Source organism: Erithacus rubecula (assembly GCF_903797595.1).
Source record: "Erithacus rubecula genome assembly, chromosome: 21".
NCBI classification, from domain to species: Eukaryota; Metazoa; Chordata; class Aves; order Passeriformes; family Muscicapidae; genus Erithacus; species Erithacus rubecula.
The window spans coordinates 10,764,533-10,784,394 of record NC_136673.1 but is presented as its reverse complement, the minus strand read 5'-3'; the positions used below and the strand labels follow the sequence as shown (position 1 = coordinate 10,784,394).

The 19,862-nt window shown below is 56.0% G+C and overlaps 4 protein-coding genes across 5 annotated transcripts in view; 1 reads left to right on the top strand and 3 right to left on the bottom strand.

Annotated features, from left to right (window-relative positions):
• FBXW5 (F-box and WD repeat domain containing 5) overlaps positions 1–19,862 on the top strand; it is a 164,342-nt gene that overhangs the window by 126,863 nt on the left and 17,617 nt on the right. The window lies entirely within an intron of this gene.
• Positions 7,884–10,862, bottom strand: LOC306811036 (extracellular fatty acid-binding protein-like). Its single transcript, XM_079324290.1, has 6 exons — positions 10,706–10,862; positions 10,131–10,270; positions 9,617–9,687; positions 8,922–9,032; positions 8,292–8,393; positions 7,884–8,051 (listed from the first exon to the last, which is right to left on the bottom strand). Exons 1-6 carry the CDS (start codon positions 10,802–10,804, stop codon positions 8,026–8,028), a joined length of 549 nt encoding a protein of 182 aa, XP_079180416.1. The 5' UTR covers positions 10,805–10,862; the 3' UTR covers positions 7,884–8,025.
• LOC306810987 (lipocalin-15-like) lies at positions 12,032–14,839 on the bottom strand. Its single transcript, XM_079324203.1, has 7 exons — positions 14,459–14,839; positions 13,723–13,862; positions 13,453–13,517; positions 13,047–13,160; positions 12,473–12,574; positions 12,342–12,363; positions 12,032–12,185 (listed from the first exon to the last, which is right to left on the bottom strand). Exons 1-7 carry the CDS (start codon positions 14,552–14,554, stop codon positions 12,182–12,184), a joined length of 543 nt encoding a protein of 180 aa, XP_079180329.1. The 5' UTR covers positions 14,555–14,839; the 3' UTR covers positions 12,032–12,181.
• Positions 15,411–17,972, bottom strand: LOC306810984 (lipocalin-like). Of its 2 annotated transcripts, XM_079324196.1 has the most exons (7): positions 17,835–17,972; positions 16,755–16,894; positions 16,597–16,673; positions 16,366–16,479; positions 16,059–16,160; positions 15,836–15,861; positions 15,411–15,576 (listed from the first exon to the last, which is right to left on the bottom strand). In XM_079324196.1, the coding sequence occupies exons 1-6, from the start codon at positions 17,931–17,933 to the stop codon at positions 15,836–15,838; spliced, it is 558 nt and encodes a 185-aa protein (XP_079180322.1). In that variant the 5' UTR covers positions 17,934–17,972; the 3' UTR covers positions 15,411–15,576. The 2 variants fall into 2 exon arrangements, with proteins under 2 accessions (XP_079180322.1, XP_079180321.1); XM_079324195.1 differs by having other exon boundaries at positions 16,366–16,673.

The window sequence follows — 19,862 nt, the reverse complement described above, 5'->3', positions numbered from 1 at the left end:
TAATTTTTACTCAGTAGGATTCTTACAGAGTTTTGCTTGTAGAGTAATCCCTACTGGGCGGGGGTCCAGGGAAGACACATTTCACTGTGTTTGTGGCTGGATCTCCCTGTCCAAGTTTAGGACAAATTTTAGAAAAAGACCCTCCAAAGGGTCCCCTCCCCCCCTTACAATTCCTTCCTTCACCAAGCTCGGAAAGAATTTTCTTCAGGGAAAGTGGAAAAAACTTTTTATTAACAAAATACAAAGAAACACTTCCCAGCACAGACCCAGATTGAGATGAACTCGGCAGATCTTCGCCGGGAAGGGCAGCAGAGCTTCTTTGGCAGACTTCCAGAGGTGGTCTCCGAAGTTCAGATCCGTTTCCTCTGGAGCCGGTGCAAATCTTAGGGATTGGGGGGGGGGGGGGGGGGGGGGGGGGAAGAGGGAGAGGGGCAGTTTAGGGCAGCCGGGGGGAAAGCAGCTGAAACAGCGGAGGGGGGGGGGGGGGGCAGGGGGGGCAGCAGAAGCAGCAGCGGAAGCAGCGAGTAGCAGCGAGCAGCAGCGAGCAGCTAGCAGCAGCAGCGAAAACCCCCAAAAGCCGAAAAACACCCGGCTGGATAAAACAGCCCGGGGGAGGGGCCGGCAGCTCCATGGTGGGGGATAGGGAGAGGAGCTAGTCAAAACATAACCCATAACATTACACCAAGAAAAACATCCACTCCTACCCCTTCATTTACAACCACCAGGTTGTAAATAAACGTGGAGCCCTCTTGGCTCCATGTGCTGACAGTCCTTGAACCCTTTGTGAAGGAATGTCACGAACCAGATCCATCTGCTCTCCCACCTGCACTCCTGCCTCATTGCCATTTCACATGTGGAAGCAGCATCCTGTTCCCAGGATTAACTTTTGGCTCCAGAAACTATAAAGATAAGTCCACTGACAATGGTTTTCCTCCTTACACATAATTTTATTTCATTAAGGGAAAGACATCCAGCTCTGCAGTGTCTGCAAGTCGAGCCTAGACAAGATTATCCAGCACTTTTACTAGGACTGCAAACAGCTGAGTACTACTGCTGTGCTTTACACTGTTTCACCTCAGAAAGGGCACTGCTTGGGAATAAAAACTCTTTCCAGGGAGCCTGACAAGGCCCTCATGTAGATAAATGATTAAAGGAAAAAGGCTTACCAAGGGCATTGGCATGCCAAGGCAATGTGTGGACTATCCATCTGGACAGTATTTATTTCTTACAGAAAGGGTTTCCAGAATTGCTTATTGGGAGAACTCCTGTGGCTAAACAATTAACAGTGTTAAAGAATCCCTCCTAGTCAATCCCAGAGATGCTACATGCCATCCTTCTGGCACCTCTCTGAGAGGATGAAGAGCTGTGCAGTGCTTCACACTGATACCTGGCTTTAGGAATGGGAGAGATCTCCCTCACCCATCGAGGGCTGTATCTGCAGAGCTGGGCTCTCTGGAGTTAGCACTGAGTCCAAGCCAGCAGTGGGGGGCTTTCTATCACCGAGGGAGAGGATGCTGTGAATTAGAGTCCCAGCCTCCCGGTCTGCCCTGGTAGTAAGGGGTCTGGATGTGCTGGTGAGGGGGGGAGCGAGAAGCTGCCAGATGTGTCCCCACCAGCACTGCCTGACCAGCACCCCCAGGCTCTTCCCCTGAGAGTCCTGTCTCTGCTGCTGGGAGGTGTGGGGGTCACTCAGTTGCTTCCTCTGTGACATCTCTAACATCTGAGAACATTCTGGACATGCACAGGGCTCTCCTGATGGTCCCAAGCACTGTTAACAAGAGCAGACACAGTAGCAGGAGATAAGGGAACAGAGGCAGTAGCTCCTCTCCTTCCAGGTTTCCTGGCCTGCAACTGGAGATTGGTCTAAAGATCCCACAAAACATGACAGATCAGCAGATGTAATTGCAAAGCCCTACAGTTATCAGAGAATGAAATGAAGATGCCACTTGCATCCCACTCACACAGCACCCTCTGACATTTTCTCCTGCCCTGGCTCATGGGCTGGGGAGTTTTGCTGTGTGAGGATACATGGTCTGCTGTGTCTCATCCCTCTGCACCCTCCAACTTCCAGTAAGGCAGCTGGTGCCAGAGAACCCAACCTGGCTTTCTGGTAGCCCAGACTGTGGTGCTGCCCTGGGGATACCAGCTCTTGATATGCCCTTGGTCATGGAGAGGTCACAGGATACACAGTACAGGGAAGGAGCTGGGGATGGGTGGCCTCCCCAGGGGTCTTGTGCTGGGTGTGTCTTGTGATACCTTCCCAGTGGACCAGCAATGTAGTTTTCCATCTCTGCTTCATCATATCAACTTGAAGGCTCTGTGAACATGGAATTGTAGTTAGAACAGGTTTATTCTAGGTAAAGGGAAAAGTTTTCAGTGATGACAAATGGATTTAGGAACCCAAACACCTCCTGTATTTGTCCTGTGAAGTGAGAACTTTGGGCCCAAAATATCCTGGAAAGGCACCCCGTGAGGCCTCAGAGTCCCCCAGGTGCCACTGGGGAACAATCTGGTGGTTTTGAGCCCAGAAGAGCCTTTCCTCTGTCAATATATACCCAGGAGTACATGGAAATCACACAGATATCCCAAACCTTGTCCAAACCCTCTTGTATTAGATGTAAGGAGCTGATTCCAGAGTCCAAGTAATTTCTGGCACTGGGTTTCAGCTGCCAGCTCTTGTAGGCTTACCCCTCCAAGGTGGCCCACAGCAGCATGCTCGAGCAAAGGGCTCTCCTCCCTGATGAATGATCAGCCAGTCATTGGCAGGGACTGTTTGCCTTTCTGCTAATTAAATTGCATTTGATTTACAATGAAATCTAATGAGTCAAGTGAGCTTGAGGTAGGCTCAAGTGAAGCACGGGCCAGCTCCACAGCCTTGCTGTGCATGAAGAGGACATCCCAGGGACACTGCCAGGAGCCACCCTGTCACAGGGCAGTGAGGGACATGTCTGCAGGTGAGCAGTGCTGTGTCTGTGGCAGGGGCAGGGCTCCTGCTCTGCTGCCAGCAGGTGACCTGCGAGCCTGTGGACTTTGAGACTTGCACCAGTGTATTGGGTTGGTAGTGGGGACTACAGGGATGGCTTCTGTGAGAAGCTGCCAGAAGCTTCCACCATGTCCAGCAGAGCCAGTCCCTGGTGGCTCCAAATACAGACATGCCACTGGCCGAGGCTAGGCCAATTAGGAGTGGTAGTAATGCTTCTGAGATTACATATTTAACAAGGAAAAAAAGACATTTTTGTGAAGCTGTAATTGTGGCCAGATAAGAGCAGAGTGAGAATATGTGAGAGAAAAGCTCTGCAGACACCAAGGTCAGTGGAGAAGGAGGGGAAGGAGCTGCTCCAGGAGCTGAGATTCTCTGAGCCTGTGGTGAAGACTATGGTCTCCCTGCAGCCCAAGGACAGCATAGGAATGCAGTTCCTGGAGGAGCCCAGGGAGATGCATGAGAGAAGGCTGGGACTCCATGGGAAGCCCATGGTAGAGCAGGATTCTGGCAGGGACCTGCAGACCTGTGGAGAGAGGAGCCCACACTGGACCAGGTTTGCTGGTAGGAGCTGTGACCCCGTGGGGGATACACGCTGGAGCAGCCTGTTCTTGAAGGATTTACCCCATGGAAAAGTGACTCACATTGCAGCAGTTTGGCTAGGACTGTTGCCTGTGAACTGGACTCACATTTGAGAAGTTTATGGAGAACTATTCCCCATGGGAGGGACCCTATGCTGGAGCAGGGGAATGACTTCTGTCCCTGAGCAGTGTCTCATTCCTGTCTCCCTGCACCACTGTGGAGAAGGAGGTAGAGCTGATAAGGAGTGAGGGGTAGGGGGAAAGGTATTTTGAAGGCTTATTTTACTTTTCATTGTCTTGTTCTGATTTTGTTAGTAATAAATTCAAATAATATCTTTAATTAGAGCCTGTTTTGCCTATAATGGTATTTGATGAGTGATCTCTCCCATTCCTTATCTCAACTCATTAATCCTTTGTTATATGTTCTCTCTCTTGTCCAGCTGCAGAGGGGAAAGAGAGAGAGGCTTTGGTGGGTGCCTGATGTCCAGCCAGGGTCACTCACTACAGCCAGACATCCTGTCCTGGCATGGAGTGCTCCTCAGGCAAGTGCTCCTCTGGCTGCCGGGTCAGGAGAGACACAGCAAGTGCAGCCCTGGCTGCTGGCAGTGGGAGAGGGGCAGGGAACAGGCCAGGGCAGAGACCCCAGCAGGGCTGATGCTTCTCTCCTGCACTCTCTTCACGACAGGTGTGTCTGGCAGCTTCAGTGGTTTGGACACCGGTGTGATTTCAATAGACTGCTGGGTGTGTATTGAAAGAGGAAAGGCTGTTCTGGGCTCATCCCCACCAGACAGACCCCAATGGCACTTGGGGAACACTGCGGTCTCACTCTGCATCATCTAAGGCAGATGGACAAGCCTGGTCCTGGTGTCTGCATGTCATCTGAGTGACTCCTGCTGTGGTGACCACACCACCAGCTCGTGACTTGTGCTGCATCCATCACAAGCAAAGGGAGTCCAGGAGCCTCTAACACAGGAATGTTCCAGGCAGATTGGTTGGCACCCATGCACTCAGGTTTTTTTGGGATGGCCAAGAGCCCACAGGTCCCAAGCAGCAAGTGGATCCTGGCTCAGAGGCTGAAATTAAATTGTCATCCTTGTACCAGCTGGTGCTATTCTTAAAACCTGAGATGATCCCTTACAGTCACATTTTAGTTTTAAAAAGAGAAAAAATGAAAAGTCAAGAGGATTAACTATCACATATGGCACAGACATTGTCTGGAAAGACCAGCTTAGCTTCCCTCTGAGTGCTTAAGCTGATATTAGCAAATACAAGCCCTAAACAACATTGGGAAGCCTAAATGGAACCCGGCATGACTGCATCAATTTAAAGAATCTGATTAAAAATAGCATAAATATTCTTTAACTTATTGAAGGCAGCTGAAGGCAACAATGTAAGACAAACAACGAAGACACCAACATCTGGTGCCTTGCTCCTCTGCTTTGAGAAATGACAGCTGCACTTTATTCAAAGGCTCTGGTAGCAGGAATTTAACACTAGAAAGTATTTGAAAGTAACTGGTTAAATTCAAAGAAAATAAGCTGATAGATAAGTGGAGAAACTCTGTATCACCTTGGCCAAGAAGGAGCTTCAGAATGGACAATCTCTTTTGCGAACACTTCAAAAGTTCTGTCCTACCAATGGAGAAGGGCAAGTGAGTAATAAGAATGGAGGAGATGAGATTTCCAGACAAAATAACTCAAACATCAATGCAGCATCCCATCTGCCACTTACACTGCCTTTGGTGCCTTCTAGTTTTCACCAGACAATGAGAAGAAGAAAATATGCCAAGTCCTGCAGAGGTGGTTAGAGGGACAACAGATGAGTAGGTCCCCTCACAGCGTGGGAGATACTCAGAAAAGCTGCAATAAATGCCAGATTTGGTTGATGTCTTGGCAAAGTATGACACAGGGCAGACTGAATCCAACTTTTGCGCAGGAAAATCACACCTCAGAAATAGATCTCTCTAGAAGAGTCAACAAGACATGGGTGTTGGACCCCTAATCAGCTGGCAAGAACTTATCGAAGCTCGCAGGGGACAAGCTGGCATAGGCTAGGGAAGATCTCAGTAAGTTAAGAAAAATCACAGAATGATTCAGGCTGGAAGTTCATCCAGTCCAACCTTCTTTCTCAAGCAGAGTCCCCCAGAGCAGTCAGTCAGGATCGTGTCCAGACAGGTTTTGAGTTCCTCCAGACATGAGTCCACAGCCTCTCTGGGGCAGACTGTCCCAGTGCTTGGTCACCCACATAGTAAAGAGTAGCAGAGAGAGAGAGAAAAGAAAGAAAGTCACCCAGGGAGGCCACTGTACTGACTGACAGATATCTGGTAAAATGTCTCATCCACGTGCAGCGGGTGCCAGAGGGGGCAGCACGAGGAGATAATGGGAGAAGATCAGAGAACAGGACAAGGGTCCACATAAATCTCAGTTTTACCCCCACTTTTCAGGGAGGTGAAGGTCCAGGTCTGGCCATGGCAGCCTCAGCAGGGACATGGCCTGAAGGAGAGAGAAGGGTGAGAGGGGAAGCTGGGAGGACAAGGAGGCTTGTCAAAGATTTAAGATCTGGAACAGCATAAAGAGCATGAATAGACATCTTGCATCACCAGCAGCCATCAGCTGCCGATCTCAAACTGCTCCTCAGCCATCAAATGCCCCCAGCATTTCCTTTGCCCCAACACCCCTCTGCTCTCTCCATCAGTGTTTGGGACCCTGGTGTCTGGGCTGTTCCCCACTGCACCAGCCTGGTCCCTGCCAGCCCCAGTATGTTCCCACAGCCCCTGACTGAGCAGCTGAAGATGGAATCAGCATGACAATCAAAAGAGAGTGGAGGTGACTGAAGGTCCTTGCTGCAGGATGCCACCATTGCTGAGTAGGTGCCTAAACCCAGGAAGCCATTAGGAACAGGAAGCCATTAGGAAGCCAGGAAGAAAAGTTCCCCTTTATTAGATATATGATGGCATCTGGCCAGATTTACTGGGGGGGATAAAGGAACATTGGATGAGCAGCAGAGACAAGCTTGATGGAAGGGCTGAGGGACTATGGAGGGCTGCATGCAGACCCTCTGCCTGCTCTGCATGGATGGGACTCCCACCCAGGAAACACTGAACTGTCAGCTTGTATGCTCTGGGACCCCAGCTCCAGTGGGGATTTTCTCTGTTTCTACCAGGGGCAGAAACCACAGGCAGCTCTCCAGGTTTGGCTCCAGAAGATTCAGGCAGCCATGTTCCACACCAGCTTGTAGAGGGACAGAGAGGGCCCAAATCTCAATCTTGCCCTACCTTGGCTCCACCCGAGCTATTGCATGAGCTCCTGGGGCCCCCAGGGAGCAGAGAGCTGCAGCTAACTGCAGGGCAAGAGGAAGAAAGGTGGTGGATGGTACACATGGATGCAGCCCTCCAAACTCCAACCTCACTCTCTGTGGCCTTTTTCCACACATCCCCTCTTGCCTACAGGATTCCCAGCTTCACTGCACCCTTTGCTTCACCTCTGCCTGGCCTGGTCCTGTGCCTCTGGGAGGCACCCAGGAGGGAAAATCTTGTGGCTCTGAAACTGCCCTCACTTGGGCAAACTCAGCTGGGATCACCTGCTTGTTCACCATCCACAGCCCCAACGAGGACAACAGGAGGGAACACAAGGCCCAGCACCCCAGATTCTCCCCAGACAGCTACATCAAGATCTGAGAGGGGGTGGAGAGGTTCTGTTTATTTGGCAAAAAAGCAGGGACTGTGTGCTGGAGGAACAGGGGCTGTGTCAGAGTGCTGACAACAGAGCATGGATGAAGGATGGTGGAGCAGGAGCCTAGAGCCTCAGAGCATGGGTCTTGCATCGTTTGACAGAAGCATCCATGAGTCAGTCTGCACTTCCTGGAAAACAGGTGTGAGACGTGGGGTCTGGGTGAAGCAAGGCCAGCAGGACTCTCCATTAGGATCAGTGCATTTTTCTCCAGTTCTCCCCAGATTTGTAGGGTAAAGCACCTCCAGCAATGGATTTCTAGTAACCCCTATAGCTCTGTGGTGGGAAAGTATAGGCCAGGGGAGGCCAGCAGCAAATATGTTTTGCACGGTGAGATACCAACGCACTCTGGCCAGATTTGCCAGTCCACATGGCCAGGGTCCCTTTGGCAGGAGCCGGTGTCCTGGCCCTCACTGCTCAAAGGGCTGTGCAGACATTCCTCTGGTGGTTTCAGCCCGTGTTCAGTGCCAGGCACTTCCCACTGGCGGTCTCTGGGCACTGCTCCTTGGGAGTACCTAGGTACTGCTGGGTACTGCTAGGAACACCTGGGAGTCCCCACTGTAGAGCAGCATCCAAAGGAATGGTCCTACCTGTGTGCAAGCTCCAGCACCAGTTCAAACAGCTCAACCCCAGAGGAACTCAAAGAGTTCTTGGTGGCCCTTGCCTTGGGGGCACCAAAAGGGTCAATTTCCAGGAGAGAATATTGCAAACACCACGTTGCACTGTGGCAACTCACCTATGGTTCACCAAGTCGGCATTCCTCTGTGGAAACAAAGAGAAAGCCTAAGTCTGGCACAGCCTAAGTCTGAATAGTCCTATTTAGCACCCAAAATAGATTACTCAGGAGGAACTTGTGGGTTTCTCCTTGCTCAGTATGCCCAGCCAGAGCATCAACGGCTGCCAGCACTCCCTCCTGCCAGCTCAGACCACAAAGTGGTGGCACTGATGGGCTGAGCTGGTCTCTGCCTGTATGTCCCTGTATTGGTCATGGGCAGTGCTCACCCTGCCTGGGTAAAATCCAGATGGTATCATCAGTGAAGCCATACAGCTTGGCAAGTGTCTTGAAAAGAGATTTGGTTTTGCGTCTCACCCACGGGGCTCTGCCTAAAGATAAAGACATGAGTTAGCTGACTCTGCATCTGCTGGGAAGCTGGTGAGTGTGTCCAGCTCAGGGTGGGATGGATGGCAGTCCATGGAAGAAGGCTGGAGGCACTGGTGGAGGTCCTGAAGAGCAGTGGTGGCCAGGCACATGAGACACCCCACCCAGGGAACAAGATGATCCAGAGGACCTGACACCAGCACAGTGACTCCTCTCTTGGTTCCTGTCCCCACTGATTCTGTTCCATCTGTGCAGCAGGACCCCCACTCTTCACCCCTCTCCACCAAGCAACTTACCCAAGGCCATGAACTTGCAGCATTGTGCTGGGAGCCTGAGCCCCAACCTCCCATGCCACCTCAAACCACTGCTCCTTTCCTGCCACGCAGTGAACACATGGTAGTCCCTGCCCCATTCCTGCACCTCACCCAGGGCAGGAGTGAAGAGGGAGACTCCCTGTCCCCTGGCTCCTGGCCTTGCAGAACCCTCAGAAGCACCCAACACCTCTGAACAGTTCACCACTGCTGGCTACACACTGTAAAGTCTCAGCATGCGCAACTTCTTCCCATTCTTCTCTCTGGTGGCAAGGACAACCATGTAGGAACTGCCATCGGTATCCACCAGCTGCACCGTCTTATTGCCTCTGTCTGCAAAAGGATGTGGAGAAAAATTAATTACCTCCTCCTGGCAGCCCCCAACACTGCAAAGTGGCTGTAAGAGCATGAAACCCACCAAGCCCATCTTTCCTCGATATCTCCCCACCCTGGTTTTCTCTCTTGCTAAGGCTCCTCTGAAAGCCTGGGGGAGCCCACAGACCACACCAGAGCAGAGGGATGAGGAGGTGAGGGCAGAAAGGGCTGTGGATGGTCAGTCCAGGCTGTTGGCCAGTGTCAGACTGATCCTTGGGCTGGGAATGTTGGAAAACCACTCCTGCTCCATTGCCTGGGAACATCCACTCACAGCCTCTTTGCAGAATGAACCTGCTTTTCCCCAGGGTTTAAGCTTTGTCTGAGTGTGTTTACCCCAAAGGGAGGGACTGGGGGGTCTGCCATGCTGGTGGGCCACCAGCCCTGGAGTGTGGCTGGCACCTAGATGCAGAGGGATGTCCCACCCAGGACACAGGAGGGGCAGGCAGTCCTGAGGGCCATGTCCCCAAGAGCAGCCAGCTGCTTCAGACAGGGTTGGTGGGACATGCCTCCCTCCTGACCCATGAGCCAGGCACCCCACTCACCAGAGCTGTAGTATTCACCCGGGCTGCCTCTTGGCTTGTAGATCGATGCAAACTTCATACATTCCTCAGGGCTGCAGAACAGTGAAGGATGCTCCAGCTCAGGTGAAGTGACCCCCTTTCCCCTTCCCCGTTCAAAGGTCACTATCCCAGATGTGGGACTTGCTGTTCAGAGACGGGACAGTGTCGCCAGGGCAGAAGGGGACAGAGATACCACCCTTGGAACAATGGGTACTTGGGCTGGCAGGGCATAGTGCTGGCACCTGGGGATTATGCATGCCCTCACTCATGCTATGACCTTCTGGGGTGAGACTGGTTCTGCTGGGAAAGTTGTAATCATAGGGTCCTGTCCCATCCTCTGCGGTGGCACTGGTCCTAGCTACTGTTGCCCTGAGCCTACCCTACAGATGGGGTGCCCACAGCTGTCCCAAGCCCCTGATGGTCCTGTCTCAACCCCTGCCCAGGTCTTTGGTGAGTGCATTGAGGTGGAGACCCACCAAAAGAATGTGGGACTTACGTGGGAATTGCAAAGGAGACGTTCAGGTCACCATCCCCCAGGACCTCAATATTGGCCATTGCCATCTTCAGTTGGTCCTTCTTATCGAGGTAGCTCTTGGAGTCAGAGGCCATAGCAGTGATATACCATGTCCCTGCAACCTGGCGGTGAGAGCAGGCTGTAAGTCCAGAGGAGCAGTCTAGAGTATCCCCTCCTCAGAGACCAAGCCAGGACAACCTCAGTCCATGGAACACCCACATCCTGTCCACGCAACAAAATTCCCTCAGAGACACCTATGCAGGAGCTGGGTGACTGTCCTCACCTGAGTGTGACAGCAAAACAATGGTGGCTATAGTGACTCCAGCTGTCCCCAGAACCAAAATATCCCTACAGTCCTCCCCGCTCTGCTGATGACTGGAGATCACACCCTTCCTTTCCCTTCCCTTCCCTTCCCTTCCCTTCCCTTCCCTTCCCTTCCCTTCCCTTCCCTTCCCTTCCCTTCCCTTCCCTTCCCTTCCCTTCCCTTCCCTTCCCTTCCCTTCCCTTCCCTTCCCTTCCCTTCCCTTCCCTTCCCTTCCCGGGATGCTGAGGGTTACCTTGCTCTCGTCTCCTGGCCCCACAGTTCCTAGGTCCTCAGCCTGCACACGCAGCAAGCACAGCAGCACTAGCCCCAGGCTCAGCCCCTTGGTCCTCATCTTACTTCAGTTCCTCCGGTTTCACCAGTGGGATGGGGACAGGTGCCGCGGGTGTCGGATTTATAACTCCGTGTTCCCTCCTTCCCCCGCTGGAGCCGCGCCCAGCCGCACGGAACGTCTCGGGGTTGGTTTGGGCAGGGGGGTGGATCCGAAGGGCAGGAGGCAGCCCAGGGTTAACAAACCCCTGGGGCACAGGGGGGCTTGCGCCTGCCAGTCCCAGAACGGGCTTACAGGAACAGTTGCACCACTGCTGAAATTTGGGATTTCCCCCGTTCTTTTAGTTCCTTGTGAAAGAACAAAGAGAGCGTTGTTTCCCAACGGGCGGCCGGAGCGCTGCCAGGACGAGCGGGAGGTTCTTCCCGGCACCGGCCCCGGGGCAGCCCCGGTGTCCAGTTTACCAAGGCTCCCAGTGACCCGTTCTTCTGGTCGGCCCAAACGTGCCCTGGAGCAGCCGCTGGGATCCTGCCCAAACCCAGCCTTTCCCTGGCACAGCCTGACCCGCATGGCCTCCTCACCCTATGCTGGGGCACGCAGCGTCTGCCCAGAGAGCTGCACCCTGAGCAGAGTGGGCAGAAGGGGTTCATGTCGCCGTGGGAGTGTGTCCCTCCTTCCCAGAGTGTGATGTCACCTGTGGCCTGGCTCTGCCAGGCTCCTGGGGTCACAGCCCAACACCTGCCTGGGCACTGAAGGACTCCAGGCCAGGGAGGCAGAAGGGGGACCAGAGCCTGCCTTCGCTCTGCAGGAGATGGAGGGGGATGAAAACTACCCTTGGGGCTCATGCCATCATAGCCTTACTTTGGTAACATGCCTGACAGACAGGCATGGGGGTGCCAGTCCTGCCATAGGTATCTCTGGTGCCACCCCACTCCCAGCTGGGTGGCCCAGGAGAGGACTGAGCAGGAAATGGGGTTTCCTGGGGGTGTCCCTGCAGGCAGCACTGGACAGCCTGACTCCTTAACCCAGAGGTTAAGGAGTCCCACAGCTGGGCTGTGCCAGCCCCCGTTCACCGTGGCTCCGTTCTTCCCTGCTGTGGCAGCTACTCCCCTGCACCCTCCCCATCCCCTGTTCTCCCTCCTCCTCATGCTGGGCACAGCAAACATCACACCCAGGGAGCCCCTAACACCCGTGTAGACCTGACAGGAAGGGTCAGCTCCAGAATTGTTGGGCTCAGGGTGCCTGGGGACCCCGGCAGCATCCTATCCCACCAACAAAGCACCAAGCTCTGGGGCAGTTTCTGCATCTATTTATTTATTTAGGAGGTTGAGGGTGATCCTGATGTAGAGCAGGGGATCTGGCAGAACCTGGAGGATAGGAAGGAGCACCACACAGTGGATGCAGAGCCCATCGTCCACTAGGTCTGGAGGACACGTGGTCCCTTCAGCTACAGAGGCAGAACAGGCAGACAACTGGTCAGAGCAGGGCAAAGCCAAGGTGACAGAGCCCCGAGGCAGGTGAGGGATCTCCCAGGGCCTGCAACTCCCTGCTCAGCTGGACTCCATGCTGGAAGGGAGTCACAGCTTTCCCTGGCCATACTCACCTGATGTCCCTGATGCACTGATCTGTTGGAAAGCAAAGAGAGGCGTGAGTGTGCCATTAGAGCACCTGAGTCCCTGTGCAGTCCCATGCAGAGGGGCCACACCTGCCACCCTGTGTCCTCAGGCCACTCACCTGACTTGGGCAGGATGGCCAGCATGTCCTTGGTCAGGCCCATGGTGAGAATGAGCTGCGTGAACTTCTGCAGGAGCTGGGGGCTCACATCTTGCTCCCTTGCTGCAGTCACACACCCAAAGTGGGGGTTGATTAGTGCAAGGAATCCCAGCAGCCAGCCCCACACTAGGGGCCCAGGTGCTGCGGGGCAGCAGCTGGACCCCAGGGAAGGGCCAAGGTGAAGCAATGAACATGCAGGGTGGACACCAGGCAACCCACAGCTGCCCTGGGCTGCCAGCAAAGGGACACAAGCCCCTTGGGATGAGCAACCCATTTGCTTGGGGTGGTATGGAGTGGCTGGAGGGGTTGGGTTGCTGCAGCTGGGCTTGTACATTGCAGCAGTTTCTGGTTCAGCCCCTCAACCAACTGGAGATATCTTTAGTGCAAGGCTTCATTCACCACAAAATTACTTCCCTAGATGATGAACATGGGGTGCTGCTGCTGGTGGCCCTGGGTAGTGGTGGAGAGCCCAACCCCTGTCCACCACTGGTGCCCCCATCCCTTCCCAGGAGCCAGGTCCCCACTCCCAACGCACTGAGGAGCTGCAGCGCCGTGCTGGGCTCTGCCTCGCTGTGATGGGCCTCATGCAGGACAGCATAGTGGCTGTAGTCTGTCTCCATCACACGCAGATCCCTCTTGTCTTGTGCTCCTAAAGACCCCAGAGGAGACCAGTTGGGTGATGTGGTAGAGTCTGAGCCCTCCTGGGCCCTGCTGGGGCCCGCAGTGAGTGCTCAAGCCTCACATTTGCCTGAAGGGGGTATGAGGAAGTAACCCCTGCTCAATGTGGAGCAGCCAGGTTCCCACCCACCCACACCCTCTCGCTGAGCTGTGGAAGCAGAGGGGCCAAGCCCACCTCCCACTGCTCCCAAGGCATGGGGGCTGGGGATGTCCACCCTCTGTTTTGGGGTACCCATGGCTCCAAAACCCCTGCCCACACATACCCATGTAGTGCCCCGCCTGCCCACTCTGCTGTAAGAGCAGCTCAAACTTTTGGCATTTGTCCATCCTGGAAAAGGAACATGAAAAAATCAAATGTGTCTAGATACCACATGGGAGGGCAGTGGGGTGGTGGGCACAGCGGGGAGCCCAACCTGCCCAGAGGGATGCACTGACACAAGACTGGCCCCCCCCCAGAGCAGTTGGGGAGCTGCTGTGCTAGGGAAGGGAGTTTCTGGCCCATGGGGAACACAGTGAGCAGGATGAACACTTACAGGGGCCAGACCAACTTCAGGGCCAGGTCCCCTTCTGGCATGAAGCTGATGATGGCCATGGATGACTTCATCCCATCCTTCATCTTCAGGAAGATGGAGCAGTTGGAAGCGATGGCTGTGACATGCCACACCCCTGCAAACTGCAACAAGACATCACCAGAGGAATTTGGAAAAGTTGTGGGGACCTGCCAGGGGGACCTGCACACCTCCATGAGGGACCTGGCAGCCCACTGCAGAAATTTGCCAATCTGCAGTGGACCTGCCATTTTCTGTGGGGTCTGTCACCTTCTTCAGGGAGCTGCCACCATTTGTGGGGATCTGCCCTCTACCATGGGGAACATGACAACCCGCTGTAGAAACTTGCCAGCTGGTGGTGGCAGACTTGCCACTCTCTGTGGGGACCAGCCAGGCAAACACAGGGACGAGCCACCTTCCTGCATGCAAAACACCCTGTCCTGCACCATGCTAAGAGTACAGGTAGAGCACCTGGCCCATGTTCCCTGGGGAAGTGCCACACACTTGTGGACACTGTGGCCCCACATGTTGGTGTCCTTGCAGTGGGGCTACTGCTGGCACTGGACACAGCAGCCAGGACTAACCTGGTTTTGCACAGGCTCTCCTGGAAGCTGCTGTGGAGTTGGCTCAGGAATGGGGCTGGCAGGTGCCTAGGGATGCAGCACAGGCCCCCTGTCCCAGCAAGCTCCTCCAGCCCAGGCAGGATGTGCCAGGCACTTACCTTTTCGGTGTCCAAGTTTGTCTGCACAGGGACCTGGGCCCCTGCCTGCAACAGGCAGAGCAGGGCCAGAGCCAGGCTGGACAGTGCTGCTGTCATACTCGCCCTGGAGTGGATGTGGGCCGCAGAGGCTGCACCCACCTTTATAGCCCCCACTGCTGGCAGCACTCCTGCTCACGCCAGCTTTATGCAACAGGTTACACAAGAGCAAGGATAACCTGTGTCCGGCTTAGGTGACAGTGCTGGCCCTGTCCCCTCCAGTTCCAGATGAATGCAGCCTTGTGTGAGACCCAGCCCAGAGCACGCTATGACCAAGTGCTGCCCTGTGCTTGCTCGGTATCTGGGGAGGAGTGTGAGGTGCATCCCAGGGGCTCCCTCCTGGCTGTTCCCATTGGTTCTAGGGTCAGTGGTGGGACAAATCCTGCCTCAGGATCCTCAGTGCCAGAGAGTGGTTGTTCTGGTGTTCTACACCAGGCTGAGATAGGCCAGTGCCCTCAGAAGAAGTGGTGGCAGTAGGCTCAGACCCCACTGCTGGGGAGAGTCCAGGTTGATAGAATGGAGCCCAGGGGGTGGCCAGGATTGTGCCACACCTAGAGCTCACAGACATCCTCCTGCTTCATGTCCATTGCCCTGTTCCCATGCTACCAGCCTGCTCTCCCTGGGGAAACCAAGGCAGGGAGGCTGGGGAGCCCAGGATACCCAAGGGGCATAGGGGGAGCAGATGCCCCAGTGGGTCCTAGTCTCGGGGACCCCTTTTTCTGGGACAGGGAAGGTTCAGTGGCCAGGCAGCACCATTGGGCAGGGCTGTGAGTCTCAGCCTGGGGTCTCAGTCCGGCAGCTCCACAGCCAGGAGCTGGGGTCAGCCCTGACCGCTAACCCCAGTCCCAACCCTACTGGCCATGCTTTCTCCTCCCCATTGCCTTGTTTGGAGCACAACAATCCAGCAGGCAAGGGCTGGTTTTTACGGGCTTTAATCAAGACTGGAATACAGGTGTGGGTTGTGAAACCAGGGAGTGAAGGCTGCTTCGGTGCTGGGGGGCCACTGGGGGTCAAATGGGGCAGGGTGGTCACCAGTTTCTGGTGCTGTTGGGTCTTGGGCTGGCAGCAGCTGGCAGCTCCACCTGGAAAAGATGGGTGTGAGCATTGGTTGAGCTGTGGGAGACCAAGTAGCACACAGGGGGTACATGGGCCTGGCCAGCCTCACACTGAGTGGGTAGGCATTCCACAGGGCTCAGTGGGGGAACCCCAGTAGGTGTGAGGAGAGGAGCATCCTGGGGAAGTGTTGTGGAGGGGCTGGGGATTCTGTGGGGTGATGTGGCTTTAAGCACCCCCATACCCTCCCACAGGACTGGTCTGAGCCCCAGTGAAGGCAGGACTCACCTAAGCAGCATCTGCCATGCATTTGTCTGCAGGAGGAAGAAATAAGGAGATCAGCTCCTCTGGGGGCTGCGGGACCTCAGCCCCCCTGAGGGACCCTGAATCGGGGCACCCCATGGCTGGCCCCATAGAGAGGCAGAGACAAGCCAGCAGGGTCTCCTTCTCAGTCCCCTTGTGGCATCTGACCCCCTACCCCCTGACACCATCGCTGTGCTCCCAGCCTCACCCGTCTGGGGCAGGATGAGGATCTCGTCGTCTGCCAGGCCCTGCTCCCTGGAGAACTGGGTGAACATCTCCAGGCGCTCGGGACTCAGCTCCTTTGTTCGGCCTGCAGCCAAGAGCAGGGTGAGAGGCAGTCCCCCCATACCCACCAGCACAGGGGCACAGGCAGCCCAGCAAAGGGGTGCCAACCCAGCCATCTTCTCCCCAAGGTCACCCCAGCTTGGGAAATGACCATAACCCTGCCCTTCTCCCATGGGAAAGACAGACATCCTGGGGTTGTGGACAGTGTGGGGGTCCCGGGGAAAACATACTGTAGAGCAGCACCATGGTGGAGGAACCAGTTCCCTTGGAGATCTGGGTGGCCACCAAGGCGTACTCATCATAGTTGGTCTCCACCACATGGATGTTGTGCTTGCTGCCCCAGCCTGTGGGGGACATGGGGCACAGCTCAGCCCTAAGCTCCAAATCAGTCCCAAGGCGGGAGCAGGGGCAGCAGGACTGTGAGCATGTCTGGGGCTGCCCCACAGAAGCTGGGCACTCACGTGGGCTGGTGTAGCTGAACCGCCCCGGTTGCTCTGTCTTGGTGTAAAGACTGTTCCTCGTCACGCACTGGTCACCCCTGGGGAGCACAGCAGCAGGGGATGCACCAATGGCCACCCCAATACCCTCTCCCCACTCACCCCCTCCCTATGCCCCATACTTGGGGTAGGTGGAGGTAACTTCCAGGTTCCCCTCTGCAGTGGTGGAGATGATGGTGGTGCACATCTTCATCAGGTGCCTCTTCTCCTTGAACCAGTTAGAGTTGGAGGCCAGGCCGATGCTGTACCATCTCCCTGTGAGCTGCACAAAACCTCCACTCAGCCCCAGCTGGGCACACACCCTGTCTCACCCCTCAGCCCCTACTAGCCCCAGCCAGGCCATGTCCCTCTCCTCTGACAGCCCATTCCCTACAGCAGGACAGTGTCCCAGGGTCCTCGTTTTGCAGGGAGCTGCTACAGCTCTTGGCAACCACAAAACCCAGGAACAAGGAAATCTGTTTCATTACATGTCCTTCACTGCCCTTTGGTATTCCCTTCCTCTTCTCCCCAAGCCCAGGGAATGTGACAGGACTGTCTGAGATACCAGTCCATCCATCTGAGGGTGTGAGGAGGGATCAGGACACTGGGTCCAACATGACTCATTCCAGTCCAGTGTATGGAGCCAGCAGTGTGATGCCCCTGAGGGGAACTGCCAGCCTTGGAGAGCAGCTGTGCTGGGATCACCCTTGCAGCACATCCCAAACCCCTGTCCTTGCAGGAAATGCCTCCGCCCATCCCCATCAACTCCCTGGGGTGGCTGTGTCCCCCAAGACCTTTCCAGGGGAGGAGGAATGTAGGGGATACCCCAGCACAGCAGCCCTTGTTTTTTTGTGGCCCTGGACTGGAGTCGTTGTTGGGGAGGGGCTCCCATGGCCCAAACTGAGACTGCATTACTTTCTCTCCCCTGTAAGATCCCTGTGCATCCACACGCATTCCACAGCACAGCAGCAGGTCAGACCCACGGGTCTGAGCCAAGGTCCTGCCCCACAGGCTGCACCCTGGATGATGGATCCCTTCCAGAGCCACCAAATCCAGGTGCTGGGAGGTCCCCAGGACGGGGGACTGCATGTGCACTAGTGCAAGCCTGGCCCTCATCCACCTGCCACCTGGAACTGTACCACCCCCTCCTCATATTTTCAGGGCAAGGATCCCCCAAAATACCCCAAACCTCCACAGAGATGATGCCGGTTGGCCTGGGTCACCTTGTCCTGCTGGAAGTCAGCTTGGACAGGAATGCTGTCCTGGGCATGCAGTGTCCCGAGCAGGGCCAGCGCCAGGATGCTGAGCAGTGTGGCCTGCATGGCAAAGCCGAGCCGAGCCGAGCCGAGCGCAGAGCTGGAGGCAGAACGCTGCCGTGCTGGAGAGTTTGTCGAGCCCCTATTTATGGGCAGGCGTTGCGGCGGCCCCCGGGGAGCCAGCCCTGCCTCCCCCCGTGCCGTTATGCAAGCTGGAGCAGGACAGAGCGCTGAAGCCAAAGGGCAAGCAGGGGATCCTGTGAATGCTTCCCTCCTGTTGATACGACATATTTGCTCCAGGGTGCCAAACTGCTCTGCAGTGAAAACAGCCAGCGGCCAGCGCAGTGGCCGCCCTGCCCCCAGCGCTGCAGGGCTGGGGCGGCGAGCAGCCCACGCAAAGGGTCCAGCGCTGCCCCATCCACACGGGGGGGGCTCACTCGGACCCAGAGTGGGGCTTCAGTGAGATGGAGAAAATGGCCAGTGCGAACCAGGTTCCAACGCAACCCATGAGACTTGACACCTGTGCATGCTCTCCGGGACCCCCTGCTTTGCCTGAAGTCCCTGCATCACCCAAGGAAGTATCTCTGCTGGCCCCAGCACCGTCGGGGTGTGTCCCACTGGTGAGCCAGAGAGCACATATTCAGCTCTCTGGGGACCAGCAGGCAGCCAGATGCACCCCAGAACGTGTCACCCCACCACCCTGTGTCCTTTGCTAAGAGGGGCTGGAGTCACCCTTCCCCTTGGTTTGGGGTCACCACCGGGTACTAAGGCACCCCCCTCAATCTGGGGACGCGCCTGCAGGGTGAGAGCAGGGGATGTAAACTGGGTGTCAGCAGCAACGCCCACGGGTCTGGCAGGGTTTGGGCAGAGCTGATCATGCTGGGCAGAGCCCCAGCCCTGCGGCGCAGCCCTGCCAAGGTGCTTTATGTAACGAGCGTGTTTTCAGAACAGCTGGTTTTCCCCTGGCAGCCCACTCTGCACATTCCCTTCTCGGCGCCCCGTTGCGAGGCCGGCCTGCCCTGCTCGTCCCGCGCCTGTCCGGCCCCGCGGATTTATGAAAACAAAACAAAAGCTGAGCCAGGCAGGACTGGACATCACGAGAGCCTGACGGGGCCCCGCATGCTAGGGCTGGGGCTCAGTCTTCCCCAAAGCCCACCCTCAGAGCGCCGGGGGAGCTCTCTCCATCGGGCAGAGAGGCAGGGAGCACCCGGGGTGTCACTGTCACCTGGCACTGCGGGAGGAACCCTGCTGCCAGGTACCCCCAGCTCGCTGCCCAGGTGCCAGGACGGGGTGCCCAATGGATACCCGGGTGGTGCCCGGCTCTCCTGGGCGTGGCAAAGCTGGGAGCCGGCCCAAGGACCTGGATGGCAAAGCTGGTGCAAGCTCAGGAGTATGGGAGCACTTGGAGGCATAGAGGGACCCCAACGGTGGAAAGGGGCAGAAAGAGCAGGTCTGGAGGCAGGATGGGGTATCTGGACTGTGGGTCCTCACAGCAGCTGGACACAGCTTGGGGACAACTTGGGTGTTTTCACCCAGAAATGGTTTAGCCCCAACAACGGATGGCTGAGCCAGGATGAAGGGCGTGGGAAATCCTTGGGGACCAGCCCAACTCCTCGGTGCTCTCCCCTTGCTCCCTTATCCCCCTGCCAGGTGCAGCCATTTCGGGGTGCAGGTAAAATGAGTTGGGAGGTGGCCGGGCTGGACACAGCTGGCCCGCACATGGGTGGTGGGAATAGGGATTGTCTCCGGGCACATCACGTGGCTTCCCTTACATAATTCCCTGATAAACAACATGTGTTACCAGTTCCCGCTAGGATTGCAAAATGCCGGCGCTGGGGACAGAGGGCTGCTCCCCGCCCGGGGCTGCGGGGGGAGCAGAAGGGGCCCCGCACTTGCCTGCTGCCGGGCCGCTCCCTGCCCCCTCCCGAAGCCAGTGGCAGTGGCTACCGCTTGACTGCAAGGCATGCAGAACGGCCTCGGCCAGGCTCCACACAC

Coding starts and splice junctions, on each gene's coding strand:
- LOC306810984 (XM_079324195.1), bottom strand. CDS start 17,933: ATGCAGGCCACACTGCTCAGCATCCTGGCGCTGGCCCTGCTCGGGACA. Junction 16,674..16,754: donor GTTACCTCCACCTACCCCAA/GTATGGGGCATA, acceptor TGTGCTCCCCAG/GGGTGACCAGTGCGTGACGA. Junction 16,161..16,365: donor CACCATGGTGCTGCTCTACA/GTATGTTTTCCC, acceptor TCTTGGCTGCAG/GCCGAACAAAGGAGCTGAGT.
- LOC306811036 (XM_079324290.1), bottom strand. CDS start 10,804: ATGAGGACCAAGGGGCTGAGCCTGGGGCTAGTGCTGCTGTGCTTGCTG. Junction 9,688..10,130: donor GTCTCCTTTGCAATTCCCAC/GTAAGTCCCACA, acceptor ACTGTTCTGCAG/CCCTGAGGAATGTATGAAGT. Junction 8,394..8,921: donor GCGCATGCTGAGACTTTACA/GTGTGTAGCCAG, acceptor CTTTATCTTTAG/GCAGAGCCCCGTGGGTGAGA.
- LOC306810987 (XM_079324203.1), bottom strand. CDS start 14,554: ATGACAGCAGCACTGTCCAGCCTGGCTCTGGCCCTGCTCTGCCTGTTG. Junction 13,863..14,458: donor CAAACTTGGACACCGAAAAG/GTAAGTGCCTGG, acceptor GTCTTGTTGCAG/TTTGCAGGGGTGTGGCATGT. Junction 12,364..12,472: donor GGCCATCCTGCCCAAGTCAG/GTGAGTGGCCTG, acceptor GCTTTCCAACAG/ATCAGTGCATCAGGGACATC.